Here is a 19,301-nt window from a genome sequence, read left to right as displayed (position 1 = left end):
GACGACTGGAAAACCGTGATCTGGTAAGATGAGTCCCGACTTCAGCTGGTAAGAGCCATGGATCTCTGTTGTCAACGATGCTCTGTGCAAGCTGGTGGTGGCTCCATAATGGTGTGGGCTGTGTTTATGTGGAATGGGTTAGGTTCTCTGGTCCAACTGAACCTATCAGTGGCTGCAAATGGCTATGTTCTAGCTACTTTAAGACCGTTTGCAGCCATTCACGGGCGTCATGTTCACAAACAGCGATGGAATTTTTATGGACGACAATGCATCATGTCACCAGGCTACAATTGTTCGTGATTGGTTTGAAGAACATTATGGACAATTGGAGCAAATGATTTGGCCGCCCATATCGCCCGAAATGAATTCCATCGAACATTTATGAGACTTAATCGAGAAGTCAGTCCGTATACAAAATCCTGCACCGGCAAAACTTTTGCAATTATGGACGGTTGTGGAGGCAGCATCGCTTAATATTTCTGCAGGGGACTTCCAACCACTTGTTGAGTCCATGCCACATCGACTAGCTGCACTACCCTGAGCAAAAGGAGGGTCGATATGATAATAATAGGCACCTCATGACTTTTGTCACCTCAATGTGTTACTAAATTTCTCCGTTAATTCTGATTCTTGAAACTTTGTGGGTAGGCTTTCACAGGAGAGGTGGCGTCTATCTTGAAGGTTTTACCAGGTCAGGGCTCTCAGAATTTCAGTGATGCTCTTCTGTGAGTCCAACAAACCTACCACTCTTCTGTGGGTCGAACAAACCTACCGCTCTTTTGTGGGTCAAACAAAGCTACTTTTCCATGGGTCAAACAAACCTGCCACTCTTCTGTGAGTCAAACAAAGCTTCTAATCTTCCCAGGGTCAAACAAACCTGCCACTCTTCTGTGGGTCAAACAAATTTTCTGCTCTTCTGTGGGTCAAACAAACCTGCCACTCTTCTGTGGGTCAAACAAAGCTTCTACTCTTCCCTGGGTCAAACAAACCTGCCACTCTTCTGTGCGTCAAACAAAGCTTCTACTCTTCTCTGGGTCAAGCAAACCTGACACTCTTCTGTGGGTCAAACAAAGCTTCTAATCTCCCCTGGGTCAAACAGACCTGCCAGTCTTCTGTGGGTCAAACAAAGCTTCTACTCTTCTCTGGGCCAAACAAACCTGACACTTCTGTGGGTCAAGCAAAGCTTCTAATCTTCCCTGGGTCAAACAGACCTGCCACTCTTCTATGGGTCAAACAAAGCTTCTGCTCTTCCGTGGGTCAAACAAACCTGCCACTATTCTCTTCTTCGTATAGATTCAGTGCCCCAGTTAGTTCCGTATGGTATGAGCCACACATAATGTAATATTCCATAAGCAGTGTTCCTTGTATACTTACTACAGTTCTCCCATATATTAGCAACATACTGAAGTCTGACACTTGCATTATCTGTAAATGAGACAATGTAATGGTTCCATTTTATACCGCCACAAATTACTACACCTAGGAGTGTGTTTGAGATGACTGATTGCAGTTGTGACTCATTTACATTGCAGTCATAGGATACCTCTTTCCTGTCTTTTGTAATGTGCAAAAATTTACAGTTTTGAGCAGTTAAAGCGAATTTCCAAAGTTTACAGGGTTTTGAAATCTTATCAACATCTTGCTAAATATTTGTCCAGCCCTCATCTGATAATACTTCATTATAGATAACTGCATTATCAGCAGAAGGCAGGGCTTACTATGTATATTGTCTGGTAGGTCATCAGTGCACCACTGCCGAGTACGCGACTGAAGGGGACTTGGAACGCCCCACATCGACAACGTTAAACTTTTTTAATTGGGTTTCCTGTAATCTAGCAAACACTGTGCTACTGAACATGAAACTTGTACAGGAAATTACACGTTATGTTCTAGGTGTAACGTGCTAAAATAATCGCATTTCAACCAATGGTTAGGGAAATACAGTTTTTTAACAGTATACTTAAAATGACAATAATTTTTGGAACAAGCAACTTTTGATTAGACAGTTTCAAATAACAATTAATCTTCAGCGCAAATTTTTATTGAAACTTACTTTCCGACTAATTGCCAGTGTTCTATCTCCGTACCACTTTAAGTGCGACCAATTTAACATGTGTTTAGACATTTTCTCGCTACTTACACAATGATGAGCCAAAACAGTATGACCATCTGCTTAATAGCATTTTTGTCCGTCTTTGGAACGAAATACGTCACTAATTCTGCGTATTAGAGATCCGACAGTTTGTTGGTAGGTTTTTGGAGGTATTTGACGTTAGATGTGTACGCACAGGTCATGAAATTCGCGTAAATAACGGGCCGCCGGTTCGTGTACGCAATAATGGAGCCCAATAGCAAACTAGATGGGTTCTATACGATTTACATCGGGCGAATTTGGTCGCCATGACATCAAAGTAAGTTGACTATAATGATCCTCAAACCATTGTATCACGATTCTGGCTCCGAGACACGGATAATTATCCTGCTGAAAGATGACATCGGCGATGGGGAAGACGTCAAGAACGAAGGAATGCAGGTCACTCGCAACTTTCAGCGTGTTTTCGATTACTACCACATGTCTCGTGCAAGCGCAGGAGAATGTCTGCCATAGTCTGATCTGTTCCCACCTACCTGCGTCCGTGCCGCACTGCACGTTTCTAGCCGTAGTTAACCTCGATGACGGCGTTTGTAGAGACGACTCTCGACCTAGAGTAGCAACAGTGTGATTCACCTGAAGAGCCGACACGTTTCCATTGATCGACGGTCGAATCCCGTACGTCCGACCTGGCAACATGTTTCCAGTCATCAGAAGTCCAATGTCGGTGTTGGCGGGCCCAGGCGAGGCACAATGCTTTGTGTTGTGCCGTCATCAAGGTTACAGTTCGGCTCCGAAACCCAATATCGATGATGTTTCGTTGAATGTTTCGCACACAACACTTGCCGATGGCCCGGCATTGAAATCTGCAACTATTTGCGGAAGGGTTACACTTCTACCATGTTGAACGATTCTCTTCAGTCGTCGTTGGTCTTGTTCTTGCAGGATCTTTCCCCGGCCGCAACGATGTCGGAGATTTGATGGTTTACCGGGTTCCTGATATTCACGGTACACTCGTGAAATGGTCGAAGCGATTGGCGCCCTCACGTTTTCTTCCTCTACGATCAGCTCCTATGTACTTAATATTTATCAGATTTACACTGGTGCGCATAACTTGACGACGAAAGTAACTTTCGCATTAGGCGTCACTGCCAAGTAACATAGCTCGATGAAACTTGCACCATACAGAAAAAGAACTGCTGCAGTATAGTACAGAGGATAACTGAAAGAAATGGACTATGAAACGGGCAGAAATGACACTTTTATTTATAAACAATAATTACAGTGAAGTCACGGCGATTCATGATGGTCCCCTGGACATTACAGAAGACCGCTCTACATCTACATATATACTCCGCTAGCCACCAAGCGGTGTGTGGCGGAGAGCACTGTTCGCTCCAAAGTCATATTTCCCCCTCTGTTTCACTCGCGGAACGCGCGAGGGAGAAACGACTGTCTGAACGCCTCAGTACGAGCTCTTATTTCCCTTTGAATAATCTTTGAACGGTGATCACGGCGCGATATGAAAGTTGAGGGTGATATATGCTCTAAATCCTCGGCGAATATCAGATTTTGAAATTTAGTGAGAAGCCCCTTCCGTTTAGCTTGTCGTGCATCTGCAAGTGTGTCCCACTTCAAACTTTCTGTGAGATTTGTAACGCTCTCGCGATGGCTAAACGTACCAGTAACGAATCTTGCCGCTCTTGTTTGGACCTTCTCAATCTCTTAAATTAGACCGAACTGGTAAGGGTCCCACACAGACGAACAATACTCTTAAGTCTGGTCGAACTAAAGTATTGTAAGCAATTTTCTTTGTTGAAGGACAGCACCGCTTCAGAATTCTACCAATAAACCGCAATCTAGAGTTCGCCTTACCTGTTACTTGTGTAATCTAATCGTTCCATTTGAGATCATTTCGAATAGTCACACCCAGATACTTCACGTACGTTACCGCTTCCAAATACTGGGCATTTATTCTGTACTCGTACATTAATGAAGATTTTCGCTTTGTTATACGCATTAGGTGAACTTACTAATATTGAGAGATAACTGCGGGCCATTACACCACGCATTTATTTTCTGTAAGTCCCCACTGATTTGTTCACAACTTTCGTGTGATACTACTTTCCTGGGTGTGTTATTTACGTTTGACTGTATTCCTGTCTGGATTACGTGTTCCCACCTCCCGACGTATGAGGGTAAGTGCAGCATTGTCAAACAAGATCGTTTTGCTGCTCCGGGTGTCATGACGTGGAACGGCATAATTGTGCATCGTCGTCCTGACCTCGAAATATTTGAACGTCTGCCCTCACTGACTGTTCGAGGTTATTGTGACACACTACTCCTCCACATGTGCGTCGTTTCAGGGGTGCATCCGCATCTGACTTCATTTTTATGGATGACAATGCATGACTGCACCGAACAGCACACGTGGGGGAGCTCTGGAAAGAAGACGATATTCGGCGAGTGGACTGGCCCGCACGATCCCCCGATTTATGGCGAGTCGGAACTACCTACCTCGCCATCGTCAAATTGCTAACTTCGCGTAATTTTTTCTCTGCAGCTCTTATATCTCATACTCTGAAATTTTGTCACCTGTTTTCTGCATGTATTGTTTGCTCACTGGACTAGTATCAATGTTTCTTTTTTGTTGGTATAATAGTTATGAATCTTTACCCTTAAACGTTTTTAATTCCAGAAATTTTGTATCTACACTACTGGCCATTAAAATTTCTACAGCAAGAAGAAATGCACATGGCAAACGGGTATTCATTGGACAAATATATTATACTAGAACTCACATGTGATTACATTTTCACGCAACTTGGGTGCATAGATCCTGAGAAATCAGTACCCAGAACAACCACCTCTGGCCGTAATTACGGCCTTGATGCGCCTGGGCATTTAGTCAAACAGAGCTAGGATGGCGTGTACAGGTACAGCTGCCCATGCAGCTTCAACACGATACCACAGTTCATCAAGAGTAGTGACTGGCGTATTGTGACGAGCCAGTTGCTCGGCCACCATTGACCAGTAGTTTTCAATTGGTGAGAGATCTGGAGAATGTGCTGGCCAGGGCAGCAGTCGAACATTTTCTGTATCCAGAAAGGCCCGTACAGTACCTCCAACATGCGGTCGTGCATTATCCTGCTGAAATGTAGGGATCGAATGAAGGGGAGAGCCACGGGTCGTAACACATCTGAAATGTAGCGACCACTGTTCAAAGTGCCGTCAATGCGAACAAGAGGTGACCGAGACGTGTAATAAATGGCATCCCATGCCATCACGGCGGGTGATACGCCAGTATGGCGATGACGAATACACGCTTCCAATGTGCGTTCACCGCGATGTCGTCAAACACGGATGCGAGCATCGCGATGCTGTAAACAGAACCTCGATTCATCCGAAACCATGACGTTTTGCCACTCGTGCACCCAGGTTCGTCGTCGAGTGCACCATGGCCGGCGGTCCTGTCTGTGATGCAGCGTCAAGGGTGACCGCAGCCATGGTCTCTGAGCTGATAGTCCATGCTGCTGGAAACGTCGTCGAACTGTTCGTGCAGATGGTTGTTGTCTTGCAAACGTCCGCATCTGTTGACTCAGGGATCGAGACGTGGGTTCACGATCGGTTCCAGCCATGCGGATAAGATGCCTGTCATCTCGACTGCTAGTGATACGAGGCCGTTGGGATCCAGCACGGCGTTCCGTATTACCCTCCTGAACCCACCGATTCCATATTCTGCTAACAGTCATTTGATCTCGACCAACGCGAGGAGCGATGCTGCGATACGATAGGCTACAATACGACCTTTATCAAAGTCCGAAACGTGATAGTAGGCATTTCTCCTCCTTACACGAGTCATCACAACAACGTTTCACCAGGCAACGCCGGTCAACTGCTGTTTGTGTATGAGAAATCGGTTGGAAACTTTCCTCATGTCAGCACGTTGTATGTGTCGCCTCCGTCGCCAACCCTGTGTGAATGCTCTGAAAAGCTAATCATTTGCATATCACAGCATCTTCTTCCTGTCGGTTGAAGTTCGCGTCTGTAGCACGTCGTGTTCGTGGTGTGGCAATTTTAATGGCCAGTAGTGTAGTATTAGTAATCGTGCCTATTGCGTTCGTGTATGTAGAGTAGACACAATGACAGGATAGACCCCTCTGTGTCATGTCCTTAGGTTAGTTAGGTTTAAGTAGTTCTAAGTTCTAGGGGACTGATGACCTCAGATGTTAAGTCCCATACTGCTCACAGCCATTTGAACCATTTGAACCAGAATCTCTTAAGGTTTTTGCGCAGGTCGGTTGACAACGTCGTGATTTCGAAATCATTGAACTCTTCTCTCATTGCTCTTCGTACGCCCATTTTCGCTTCGTTCAGCTTTTCTTTGTTAGCTAGGTTTTTACTTCTCTTGAATCTGAGATGAAGTTCTCTTTGTTTACATAGCACTTTTCTGACACGGCTATTAGACCATGGAGGACCTGTCCCATCTCTTAAAACTTTACTCGGAACATACTTGTCTAGGGCATATTGAACGATGTCTTTGAATTTTTTCCATTTGTTCTCCACATCTTCGTCCTCATCACCGAATATTTGATGCTGACTGCTTAGACATTCTGAAATTTTTGTCCTGTCACAATTTCTGAGCAAATATGTCTTCCTACTTTTCTTAACATTCCTTGTAGGACCAGTCGTCATAGATGGTGTCACAGCCTTATGATCACTGATACCCTCCTCTACGTTAACTGATTCCATAAGTTCATGTGTGTTTGTTGCCAGGAGGTGTAAGACGTTACCCTCACGAGTTGGTTCTCCAACTATCTGCTCAAGGTAATTTTCGGACAAGACATCCAGAACAACGCCACACGATTCCCTGTCTCTGCCAACAGTTTTGATGGCCTAACACTCTACCTGGCTATTTGAAGTCACCCCCTATTACAACGGCAAGATCAGGAAAATCGCTACCGATATTCTTCAAGCTCTGTCTGAAGCGCTCTACAACTACAGATCCTGTCCCAGGTGGTCTATAAAAGCATCCGATCACCATTTTTTACCGTTCTTTGATACTCAATTTCACTCAGATAAAATTCACATTCGGAAACCGAGATAACCTCGCTAGATTTTATCGACTTTTTTACTGCAGTAAACACCCACCACCATTGGCGACTAAACTATCCTTACGACAAACATTGCAGTCTGAACTTAGGATTTCGTTGCCATTGACGTCTGGCTTCAAACAGCTTTCTGTTCCCAATACTAACTGTGCATTGTAACATTCAATAAGCGATACTAATTCTGGGACCTTTCCTTGGATGCTCCTGCAGTTTACTAAAATCATAGTAATCTTTTCTATCTCTGATCTGTGAGGACCAAGATTCTCTGAGGTCGCTGTGGCTGATTTAACAGGCAGATCGTGTTTGCTCCAAAGGGAGGGGTCCTCTAACATGAAAACGCCCCATGTGCACGCCACACGTACTCCGCTACCATAGTAGCAGCTTCCTGCGTGTAGTGCACGACTGACCTATTAACTGGAACCTCTGCACCCGATAGTGCAGATCGAGAAATTCGCATCCGATACCGTCGCAGAGCCGCCTGAGCCTCTGGTTTCGACCTTCCACTCTGATCCAAACTAGAGGACCGCGATCAACCCTGGGTACGATGCTACAAATAAGACAGCATAGCCTGCACTCCGCGTGCGTTGCTAGTTGCTTTCACAAATCAGCCAGCTGCCGAAAAGAGCCGTGGTTGGCCTCACAACCCAAGCGGCAGGCGTCATTCGTGCCGACATGTGCCACTACACGCAGCCGGCTGCACCCAGTGCGCTCGATAACCGCCGGCAGGGCCTCCTCCACATCACGGATGAGACCTCTCGGCAAACATACCGAATGCACCTGGAATTCTTTCTCGCCTTGCCCGGTATCTCTTTGAGGGGCTCCATCACCGGCCACACATTGTAGCTCCCTATGACAAGCATACCCACCGTCTGTACTTGTCCGGACTGGGCAGGAAATTCGACCGCTGGCAGAGGCATGCGGTGCTGTCTCAGAGTTATCATCAACACTGTGAAGCACCTCGTACCTGCTGCTAAGACGTAGGGAGCCAGCCGCACGGCCTGCTCCCTCTTTCTTCTTCCGCCCAGTGATACGCGAACTCACCACTATCTGCCACCCAAATCGAGTGATGCCACACGATCAATTCGAGTGGTACCACATGACCAAATCGAGTGGTGCCATCACAGTTTGACATATTAGGTACCTTTGTTTTCCATTCCCCGTTAGATCGTCTGTAACTAGAGTCGTAAAACTAGTGAAACTACCGTACGCTACAGTAGACTAACGTAGGTGTAGACTACTGCAGTTATCGTAGTAGCCTGTCAATTAAAATCGTAACCACGTTACTGTACGTTAAGTGGGTTGCATAGCTGTCGGGCGTTATCTCATTTCGATCGTTTAGTTCGCTTATGCGATTAGTATCTTTCTATATTCCCCTAGAAGCCGGGAGCGGTTAGCCGTCTACAAACTGAAAGAGGATATATAAAGGGCTGAACTGAGGGAACATTTTTTTACGTAGTTATCCTCCTCTCTGTTACTTGAAAACAGTCAGTACTTACAGCAAAATTGAAATTGTCGGCCGGCCGAAGTGGCCGTGCGGTTCTAGGGCTGCAGTCTGTAACCGCGAGACCGCTACGGTCGCAGGTTCGAATCCTGCCTTGGGCATGGATGTGTGTGATGTCCTTAGGTTAGTTAGGTTTAACTAGTTCTAAGTTCTAGGGGACTGATGACCTCAGAAGTTGAGTCCCATAGTGCTCAGAGCCATTTGAACCATTTTTTGAAATTGTCGGTGTTTCATTCGAAAATTGTTGATTTCTAATTTGGAACAGAGTGCTGTTCCAGTAAGAATTTCAGAAAGATACAGATTTGTCAAACAGCGCTAGAAAACGCAATTTTCTGAAAAAAGTTAAAATTGAAAGAAAAACGCGCAAAAATAAAACATATCAAACACTATTTCAATACTTCGTCAAGTTTATATAAAACATGTATCTGTTGCTCATGAACACCCGACAGTAACAATAGGAACCACTTGCCTTTAATTATGATTCTGTCGATTACGAAATAACAACAAAAGTTATCTAGCTTTTTTTTACGTGTGTGCATGTAAGCTGCACTGCGATCAAAAGTAATTACTTTGTTTACATAAAAGCACAGAGGTTACGCTATCAACTAATTTTTATTATTTTCAAAAAGTAATTTATATTTTGTAAGAATGTAACATACGCCATGGACTAACACTCAACTACATACAGTTCTAGTTATGTTGCAAAATAAAGAAACAAGCAAACAAAAGAATAAAGTGAACTAATCGGCTATTAGTTTCTCTCCCACACATCACTTACCTTTCTATCCCTTCCAGTGCTACCAATACTACCAATACTTCTACCATTTACTACGTCATTTATGTACTGTACATGAGAGCGGAACTCTACTTGTAACTGAAAGCAACAGTGGCACAACAGGCGGCCCTCCTTCGCCAGGGTAGGAAACAAAAGATGAGGAATGTAGTGCTCAGCACAGATCCGGCACACTCACCCTCCTTGTCGTAGAGCCTGAACGCCTCCCGGAGCTCTTGCTGCATCGCCTCCGCGTCCTCCTCCACCAGGAACCTGGCCGCCAGCTGCACGAACTCGTCGAACTCCAGCTGCCCAGAGCCTGCAACACACGTGAGTATGGCAGCTGACATCATGTACATCGTGACTGGTACGAGGCAGAAAATTTGTACCTACAGCTTTCCTTTGACTATAAACTAAATATCTACGACCGATCTGTCGCTCCTATTGATTGTTCCGTTCATCATGAAAATTTATTCAGACACACAAATTAGTACGCAAAATTTCCTCATGGCACGAGGGTCGTTCAATAAGTAATGCTACACATTTCTTTTTAAAAAAAGCCATTAATATACCGGGTGATCAAAAAGTCAGTATAAATTTGAAAACTGAATAAACCACGGAATAATGTAGATAGATAGGTACAAATTAACACACATGCTTGGAATGACATAGGGTTTTATTAGAATCAAAAAAATACAAACGTTCAAAAAATGTCCAACAGATGGCGCCTCATCTGATCAGAATAGCAATAATTAGCATAACAAAGTAAGACAAAGCAAAGATGATGTTCTTTACAGGAAATGTTCAATATGTGCACCATCATTCCTCAACAATAGCTGTAGTGGAGGAATAATGTTGTTAACAGCACTGCAAAGCATGTCCGGAGTTATGGTGAGGCATTGGCGTCGGATGTTGTCTTTCAGCATCCCTAGAGATGTCGGTCGATCACGATACACCTGCGACTTTAGGTAACCCCAAAGCCAATAATCGCACGGACTGAGGTCTGGGGACTTGGGAGGCCAAGCATGACGAAAGTGGCGGCTGAGCACACGATCATCGCCAAACGACGCGCGCAAGAGATCTTTCAAGCGTCTAGCAATACTTTGTTTTTTTTTGGGGGGGGGGGTTCTAATAAAACCCCATGTCATTCCAACCATGTGCGTCAATTTTTACCTCTCTATCTACATTATTCCGTGGCTTATTAAGTTATGAAATTTATACTGACTTTTTGATCACCCGGTACATAGACACAAGTCCTTGTTGGTGTTTCACATTTCAAGTTTCGAACCGTTCTGGCTGATGGCAGAGCCGTAGTACAGCTTCAAAATGGCGTCCACATACGATTCACGTTACAAGCATCGTACTGTTATTGAATTCTTGTGTGCAGAAAAATAAACCGTGGTGGACATCTCTAAACGTTTGTGAGCAGTGTATGGCGATGCTGCAGTTGATAGTACAGTTGGGCAATGGGTAAAGTAAATGAAGAAACATAGCTCCGAGATCAGCCACGCTCGGGACGTCGTGTCACAGCCACTGCTCCAGACGTGCTGAATCGTGCGGGTGCCGTTATTCGTGCCGACCGGCGCATCACAACTCCACAATTGGCTCTACAGTTGTCGGTCACCATTGAAAGTTCGTCTGCAATGATCGAGACTCTGGGATATTCAAAGAAGTGCTCACGATGAATTCCACAAATGCTCACAGCGGACCACAAGATTCAAAGAAAGGCCATTTCGTCTGGATCGTTGGAGCTTTTTGAGACCGACGGAGAGGCCTTTCTGTCACGGACCGTTAAGGGCGGCGAAAGCTGGGTGCACCACTTTGCACCGGAAACAAAAAGGCAGTCCATGGGTGGCATCATCCTGATTCACCACAAAAGCAGACATTCAACACATCCCCCTCTGCCGGAAAAGTCATGGCGACAGTGTTTAGGAATTTTGATGTCATTTTCGTGGATTTTATGCTGGAGGATCAACCATCATTTAAGAGGCATACGTGAAGACTCTGAATAAACTAAGAACTGTTTCCGACGTGTTCGATCGGACAATAATCCAGCAGAAATCTTGCTCCAACACGATAATGAACGCCCACACACAAGTCTGAGAACCCGGGAACACATCGTCAAATTGCGTTGGACATCATTGCTTCATCCATCCCACAGACCTGGCGCCCTCGGACTTCCATCTCTTTGGGCCGCTTTAAAGATTCCCTACGGGGCACACACTTTGAAGATGACGAAAGTGTTAGTCATGCAGTGAAAACATGGCTTCGCCTATAGGACAAGAGCTTTTATCAGCAGGGAATACATTCTCTTCCACAACGTTGGCGTACGACCATAGAACATGATGGGGACTACGTCGAAAAATAGGACATGGACAATACATGTTGATGTATATTGTCACCAAATTATGACTCTCAACAAGAAATATGTTCTGAGAGAGTAAAATGTGGGGCATTACTTATTGAACGACCCATCTACCTTGCTGAGCAGTGATTATTCAGGACACATTTCTCAGTTGCCACAACAAGCTCATACGTTACTTTTTCATGATTTCTACATCTTCATCTACATCTACATGATTACTCTGCAATTCACATTTAAGTGCTTGGCAGAGGGTTCATCGAACCACAGTCATACTATCTCTCTACCATTCCACTCCCGAACAGCGCGCGGGAAAAACGAACACCTAAACCTTTCTGTTCGAGCTCTGATTTCTAAGGGCATTTACGCACGAATAAAGGAAATTGAATCGTTATTTTTACGTTTTTATCTGTGCACTCTATAAACATACGAAAGCCGTATATATGCTCTAAATAAAAACAAACTGCTCATTACAAATACATCAGCGTTCTCTCTGTCTGTCTCTCTCTCTCTCTCTCTCTCTCTACCTCACCCCATTATTTAATATAATCCTTCCATTTAAATTTTAACTATCAAAACCACGTCGTCTTGCTGCTGCTGTGCGATATTATCTTACTCGGCTAGCAGTGGTATTTCATGTTGTGGAATCGACTCAAATGTTGTCTGCCTTTCATAAACTCATTCACTATTTTGGTGCACTACCAATCGCTAGCTGCTGTAACCTAAAAAAAGTATAGAGCTGAAGAATATGCTTAGAGGAAGAAGTTCAAATGTGGCATTGGGGTAGTACAATACTGGCCATTAAAATTGCTACACCACGAAGATGACGTGCTACAGACGCCGGCCGAAGTGGCCGTGCGGTTCTACGCGCTGCAGTCTGGAACCGCGAGACCGCTACGGTCGCAGGTTCGAATCCTGCCTCGGGCATGGATGTGTGTGATGTCCTTAGGTTAGTTAGGTTTAACTAGTTCTAAGTTCTGGGGACTGATGACCTCAGCAGTTGAGTCCCATAGTGCTCAGAGCCATTTGAACCATTTGAACACAAGTTTGGCACCGGTGGCGACACCTACAAATTGCTGAAATGAGGAAAGTTTCCAACCGATTTCTCATACACAAACAACAGTTGACCGGCGTTGCCTGGTGAAACGTTGTTGTGATGGCTCGTGTGAGGAGGACAAATGCGTACCATCACGTTTCCGACTTTGAAGGTCGGATTGTAGCCTGTCGCTGTTGCGGTTTATCGTATGGCGACATTGCTGCTCGCGTTGGACGAGATCCAATGACTGTTAGCAGGAAACGTCATTTTTTCGGATGAATCCATGTTCTGTTTACAGCATCATGATTGTCGCATCCGTGTTTGACGACATCGCGGTGAACGCACATTGGAAGCGTGTATTCGTCATCGCCATACGGGCGTATCACCCGGCGTGATGGTATCGGTTGCCATTGGTCACTTGTCTCGGTCACCTCTTGTTCGTATTGACGGCACTTTGAACAGTGGACGTTACATTTCAGATGCGTTACGACCCGTGCCTCTACCCTTCTTTCGATCCCTGCGAAAACCTACATTTCAGCAGGATAATGCACGACCGCATGTTTCTGGTGCTGTACGGGACTTTCTGGATACAGAAAATGTTCGACTGCTGTCCTGGCCAGCACTTTCTCCGAGATCTCTCACCAATTGAAAACGTTTGGTCAATGGTGGCCGAGCAACTGGCTCGTCACAATACGCCAGTCACTACTCTTGATGAACTGTGGTATCGTGTTGATGCCGTATGGGCAGCTGAACCTGTACACGCCATCCAAGCTCTGTTTGACTCAATGCCCAGGCGTATCAAGGCCGTTATTATGGCCAGAGGTGGCTGTTCTGGGTACTAATTTCTCAGGATCTATGCAGCCAAATTGCGTGAAAATGTAATCACATGTCAGTTCTCGTATAATATATTTGTCCAATGAATACCCGTTTATCATCTGCATTTCTTTTTGGTGTAGCAATTTTAATGTCCAGTAGTGTAATATGAAATACTATGATTTCTCGCCTTGTAAGTGCCGTAGTTTGGTTAACTGATTGAAAACTACGCTGCTTTTGGGTGCGTTCATTTTACAGTTGGCATACATTGTGATAGTGTGAAGCTGTTTCACCGAATTCACTGGAAGGAATGATTGTTGCAGGTTTGTTTTCGCTTTCATTCTTGTCGTAATACATAAATTATTAATATATTTTGTAAAGAGATCTTTAGCTAATACACGGAGCCGTAAAATGGCGTGTTTGTTGAGTATTTAAATTTAATTTTCTATTTTATTTGCATTTCTGAATTTCAAGGTGACTGTGTCACTAATATGGAATATTAGCACTCCATATTTGTTGCGTAGTATTCCAATTTGTACCGTACACTCACAACTTGTTTTACTTCTAGGAATTGCTTCATATATGACTTTACGAGTTCGGAAGCAGTGGAATGAGTCTGCTGTGCAAGTAGCAGTTAAAATGTTAGAAAAAAGAAAATGGCCCACTCAAAAATCCATATCTTGAAACAAGTGGACTATCCACATTTGTACCCCATAATCTGAAGTGCCAAAAATGTCAAACTTTGTGTTAAGCCTAATTTAGAAGTGCTCCTGACGTAGTACGTATTCGAAAATATAGGAAGCATTAAAATATACCCCAAAGTATGTGCTACAGATATTTTGTCTGCTTAATGCGAAAAACTGAGAAATTCATAAACGAAAAACGAAGTGGTATTCCTTATTTGTACCACTTTCTCTACTGTAATTCAGTTTACGCTGTCACAATGTGCATCGTTTTTGTCATCTACAGCGTTATTCCTACACGTAACTGGGAATTCAAAAGATGACTACGTGAAAACTAGAAGATATACAGGAAAATGACACCTAGCAGTGGATAAAGCACCTCTGCAAGGTTCTAATCGTAATACGCGCCGTGGAGTAGTTGCTCCAAGGACAGGCGTGTCAGAATACGAAGACAAATAACCCGCTCCACACTTTCGCATCGACGCGCCTACAGATAGGCAACCCAGTCAACACATTAACAAAGCAGGCTGCCATCGCGCCATCCCAGACTTCAATGAAATACGAGAGCTGTTCAGAAAGTAAGGTCCGATAGAGCGTGAAGTGCAAACCACAGATGAAGCATTGCACAGATCTGTCGGGCAGTGTCTCTAGTATGTCTGTCGATCGCTTCACGTCTCTTTTTTTTCGGTTTCGAGAGCGCAGTGAGCACGTAAAGATGCCTACAAAATAGGGTCTGCCACCAAGGGTGGAGTCCTGGTGTGAGATTTCGCCTGATGTCATGTAGCCCACATGATGTGACTGTCATGCGTTTCAATCTACGTTTTTGATTTTCGCTGTGGTTTCCATTTCGCGACCGATCGGACGTTAGTTTCCGAATATCGCGCGTACGCGCAATTATTGGCAGCTGCCGAGTAACAAACGTTGCTCGTATAGAGTATTTGTCTATTAAAGACTTGGAAAGATGGTCTATCCACTGTCACGTATGTATTTTCGATATGTCTTGTAGTTTTCGTTTAGTCATCGTTCGTAAGGCCTGAATGCTAATGAAAAACCCTGTGTTGCTTTCTAACTTCAAAATGACGAGCAAGAATAGACATGATAAAAGACTTAGAGAATCCTGAAGTACGAGACAGGGCCTACGCCTTTGATCCTAGCTATTTGCAATGCAATACTACTCATATTAATCAGTATTCGGTATGGTTAATTTTATAGTTCTGAACTCCAGGTAGAAGTTGATATTTGCCTGTCTTTAGTTTCAGGGATATACATCGAGGTTGCCTTAGTAAAATAATGATTTATGTGTTTCCGAGGCAGCCGAGACATCGAAAACTACACTCCTGGAAATTGAAATAAGAACACCGTGAATTCATTGTCCCAGGAAGGGGAAACTTTATTGACACATTCCTGGGGTCAGATACATCACATGATCACACTGACAGAACCACAGGCACATAGACACAGGCAACAGAGCATGCACAATGTCGGCACTAGTACAGTGTATATCCACCTTTCGCAGCAATGCAGGCTGCTATTCTCCCATGGAGACGATCGTAGAGATGCTGGATGTAGTGCTGTGGAACGGCTTGCCATGCCATTTCCACCTGGCGCCTCAGTTGGACCAGCGTTCGTGCTGGACGTGCAGACCGCGTGAGACGACGCTTCATCCAGTCCCAAACATGCTCAATGGGGGACAGATCCGGAGATCTTGCTGGCCAGGGTAGTTGACTTACACCTTCTAGAGCACGTTGGGTGGCACGGGATACATGCGGACGTGCATTGTCCTGTTGGAACAGCAAGTTCCCTTTCCGGTCTAGGAATGGTAGAACGATGGGTTCGATGACGGTTTGGATGTACCGTGCACTATTCAGTGTCCCCTCGACGATCACCAGTGGTGTACGGCCAGTGTAGGAGATCGCTCCCCACACCATGATGCCGGGTGTTGGCCCTGTGTGCCTCGGTCGTATGCAGTCCTGATTGTGGCGCTCACCTGCACGGCGCCAAACACGCATACGACCATCATTGGCACCAAGGCAGAAGCGACTCTCATCGCCGAAGACGACACGTCCCCATTCGTCCCTCCATTCACGCCTGTCGCGACACCACTGGAGGCGGGCTGCACGATGTTGGGGCGTGAGCGGAAGACGGCCTAACGGTGTGCGGGACCGTAGCCCAGCTTCATGGAGACGGTTGCGAATGGTCCTCGCCGATACCCCAGGAGCAACAGTGTCCCTAATTTGCTGGGAAGTGGCGGTGCGGTCCCCTACGGCACTGCGTAGGATCCTACGGTCTTGGCGTGCGTCCGTGCGTCGCTGCGGTCCGGTCCCAGGTCGACGGGCACGTGCACCTTCCGCCGACCACTGGCGACAACATCGATGTACTGTGGAGACCTCACGCCCCACGTGTTGAGCAATTCGGCGGTACGTCCACCTGGCCTCCCGCATGCCCACTATACGCCCTCGCTCAAAGTCCGTCAACTGCACATACGGTTCACGTCCACGCTGTCGCGGCATGCTACCAGTGTTAAAGACTGCGATGGAGCTCCGTATGCCACGGCAAACTGGCTGACACTGACGGCGGCGGTGCACAAATGCTGCGCAGCTAGCACCATTCGACGGCCAACACCGCGGTTCCTGGTGTGTCCGCTGTGCCGTGCGTGTGATCATTGCTTGTACAGCCCTCTCGAAGTGTCCGGAGCAAGTATGGTGGGTCTGACACACCGTTGTCAATGTGTTCTTTTTTCCATTTCCAGGAGTGTATTACCATGTCAAGAAATAGCCTCTGATTAAATTTTAAGAAAAGACCATTAGTTGCGCTACGTAAAGTCATACTGCCTCCTCTCCACATTATGTTATGCCAGACGTAGAATTTTACAAAGGCGCTCGTTAAACAGGTGAGGCTTTCAACCAGCTGAAAGACGCTCTTCCCAAGATCAGTGATGCCAAGATGAAAGACAGTTTCTTTATTGGACCACACACCTGACAATTGGCGATGGATGGCACTTTCGACGCTAAACTCATAAATGCTTGGACTGCTTGCAGAGTCACTGTTCTTGGCTCTTTATGCAACAGAATAAGATTCAGTTTCTGTAATGACTGCATTGTTGAAAAGCTACAAAAAAACTGGAGTCTACATCTACATGATTACTCGGCTATTCACAATAAAGTGTCCAGCAGAGGTTCAATGAACCGCCTTCATCTGTCTCTCTACCGTTCCAATCTCGAACGGCGTGCGCGAAAATGAGCACTTAAATTTTTCTGTGCGAGCGCTGATTCCGCTTATTTTATCGTGATGATCGTTTCTACGAGATGCATTCAAGTTCTAAGGCCTTCAATTTTTTTTTCTCTGGACTGGAAAGAGATAGGAACATGCGTATTGTTTTAAAATGAGGCCGCGTTCATTGTCAATACGTCCCAGAGATGGCAGCACCGTACGGCAGATGGAATTTTACCGCCAGCGGCGAGAATGAGAACTGTTTTAAATACTTAAAATGGCGAAGTTTTCCTTACTTGAACAGCGTGCAATCATTCGTTTTCTGAATTTGCGTGGTGTGAAATCAATTGAAATTCATCGGCAGTTGAAGGAGACATGTGGTGATGGAGTTATGGATGTGTCGGAAGTGCGTTCGTGGGTGCGACAGTTTAATGAAGGCAGAACATCGTGTGACAGCAAACCGAAAAAACCTCGGGCTCGCACAAGCCGGTCTGACGACACGATCGAGAAAGTGGAGAGAATTGTTTTGGGGTATCGCCGAATGACTGTTGAACAGACCGCCTCCAGAGTTGGCATTTCTCTGGGTTCTGTGCACACAATCCTGCATGACGACCTGAAAATGCGAAAAGTGTCATCCAGGTGGGTGCCACGAATGCTGACGGACGACCACACGGCTGCCTGTGTGGCATGTTGCCAAGCAATGTTGACGCGCAACGACAGCACGAATGGGACTTTCTTTTCGTCGGTTTTGACAATGGATGAGACGTGGATGCCATTTTTCAATCCAGAAACAAAGCGCCAGTCAGCTCAATGGAAGCACACAGATTCACCGCCACCAAAATAATTTCGGGTAACCGCCAGTGCTGAAAAAATGATGGTGTCCATGTTCTGGGACAGCGAGGGCGTAATCCTTACCCACTGCGTTCCAAAGGGCACTACGGTAACAGGTGCATCCTATGAAAATGTTTTGAAGAACAAATTCCTTCCTGCACTGCAACAAAAACGTCCGGGAAGGGCCGCGCGTGTGCTGTTTCACCGAGACAACGCACCCGCACATCGAGCAAACGTTACGCAACAGTTTCTTCGTGATAACAACTTTGAAGTGATTCCTCATGCTCCCTACTCACCTGACCTGGCTCCTAGTGACTTTTGGCTTTTTCCAACAATGAGAGACAGTCTCCGTGGCCGCACATTCAGCAGCCGTGCTGCTATTGCCTCAGCGATTTTCCATTGGCAAAACAGACTCCTAAAGAAGCCTTCGCCGCTGCCATGGAATAATGGCGTCAGCGTTGTGAAAAATGTGTACGTCTGCAGGGTGATTACGTCGAGAAGTAACGCCAGTTTCATCGATTTCGGGTGAGCAGTTAATTAGAAAAAAAGATCGGAGGCCTTAGAACTTGAATGCACCTCGTATGTAGGTGGGTGCCAATAGAATGTTATCGCAATCCGAGGAGAAAACTGGTGATTGAAATTTCATGAGAAGATCCGTCGCAACGAACGCCTTTGTTTTAATGATTGCCACTCCAATTCGCGTATCATGTCTGTGGCACTCTCTCTCCTACTTCGCGATAATACAAAACGAGCCGCCCTTCTTTGTACTTTTTCGATGTCATCCGCCAGTCCCACCTGATGCGGATCCCACACCGCACAGCAGTACTCCAGAATTGGAATCTTCTGGAAATCTAAAAATATGGAATCAATTTGACATCCCCTGTCGATAG

General features: G+C 45.5%; 1 protein-coding gene across 1 annotated transcript in view; it reads right to left on the bottom strand.

The window, feature by feature from the left end:
• The window catches only part of LOC126253689 (troponin C, isoallergen Bla g 6.0101-like), a 141,415-nt gene that overhangs the window by 76,238 nt on the left and 45,876 nt on the right, over positions 1–19,301 (bottom strand). The window contains exon 4 of the mRNA XM_049955216.1: positions 9,676–9,795. Coding sequence (XP_049811173.1) covers positions 9,676–9,795 — 120 coding nt within the window. The remainder of the gene's footprint in view (positions 1–9,675; positions 9,796–19,301) is intronic.

Source organism: Schistocerca nitens, chromosome 4 (assembly GCF_023898315.1).
Source record: "Schistocerca nitens isolate TAMUIC-IGC-003100 chromosome 4, iqSchNite1.1, whole genome shotgun sequence".
Taxonomy (NCBI): domain Eukaryota; kingdom Metazoa; phylum Arthropoda; class Insecta; order Orthoptera; family Acrididae; genus Schistocerca; species Schistocerca nitens.
The sequence above is the reverse complement of the archived record's forward strand: the minus strand, read 5'-3'. Positions and strand labels throughout refer to the sequence as shown.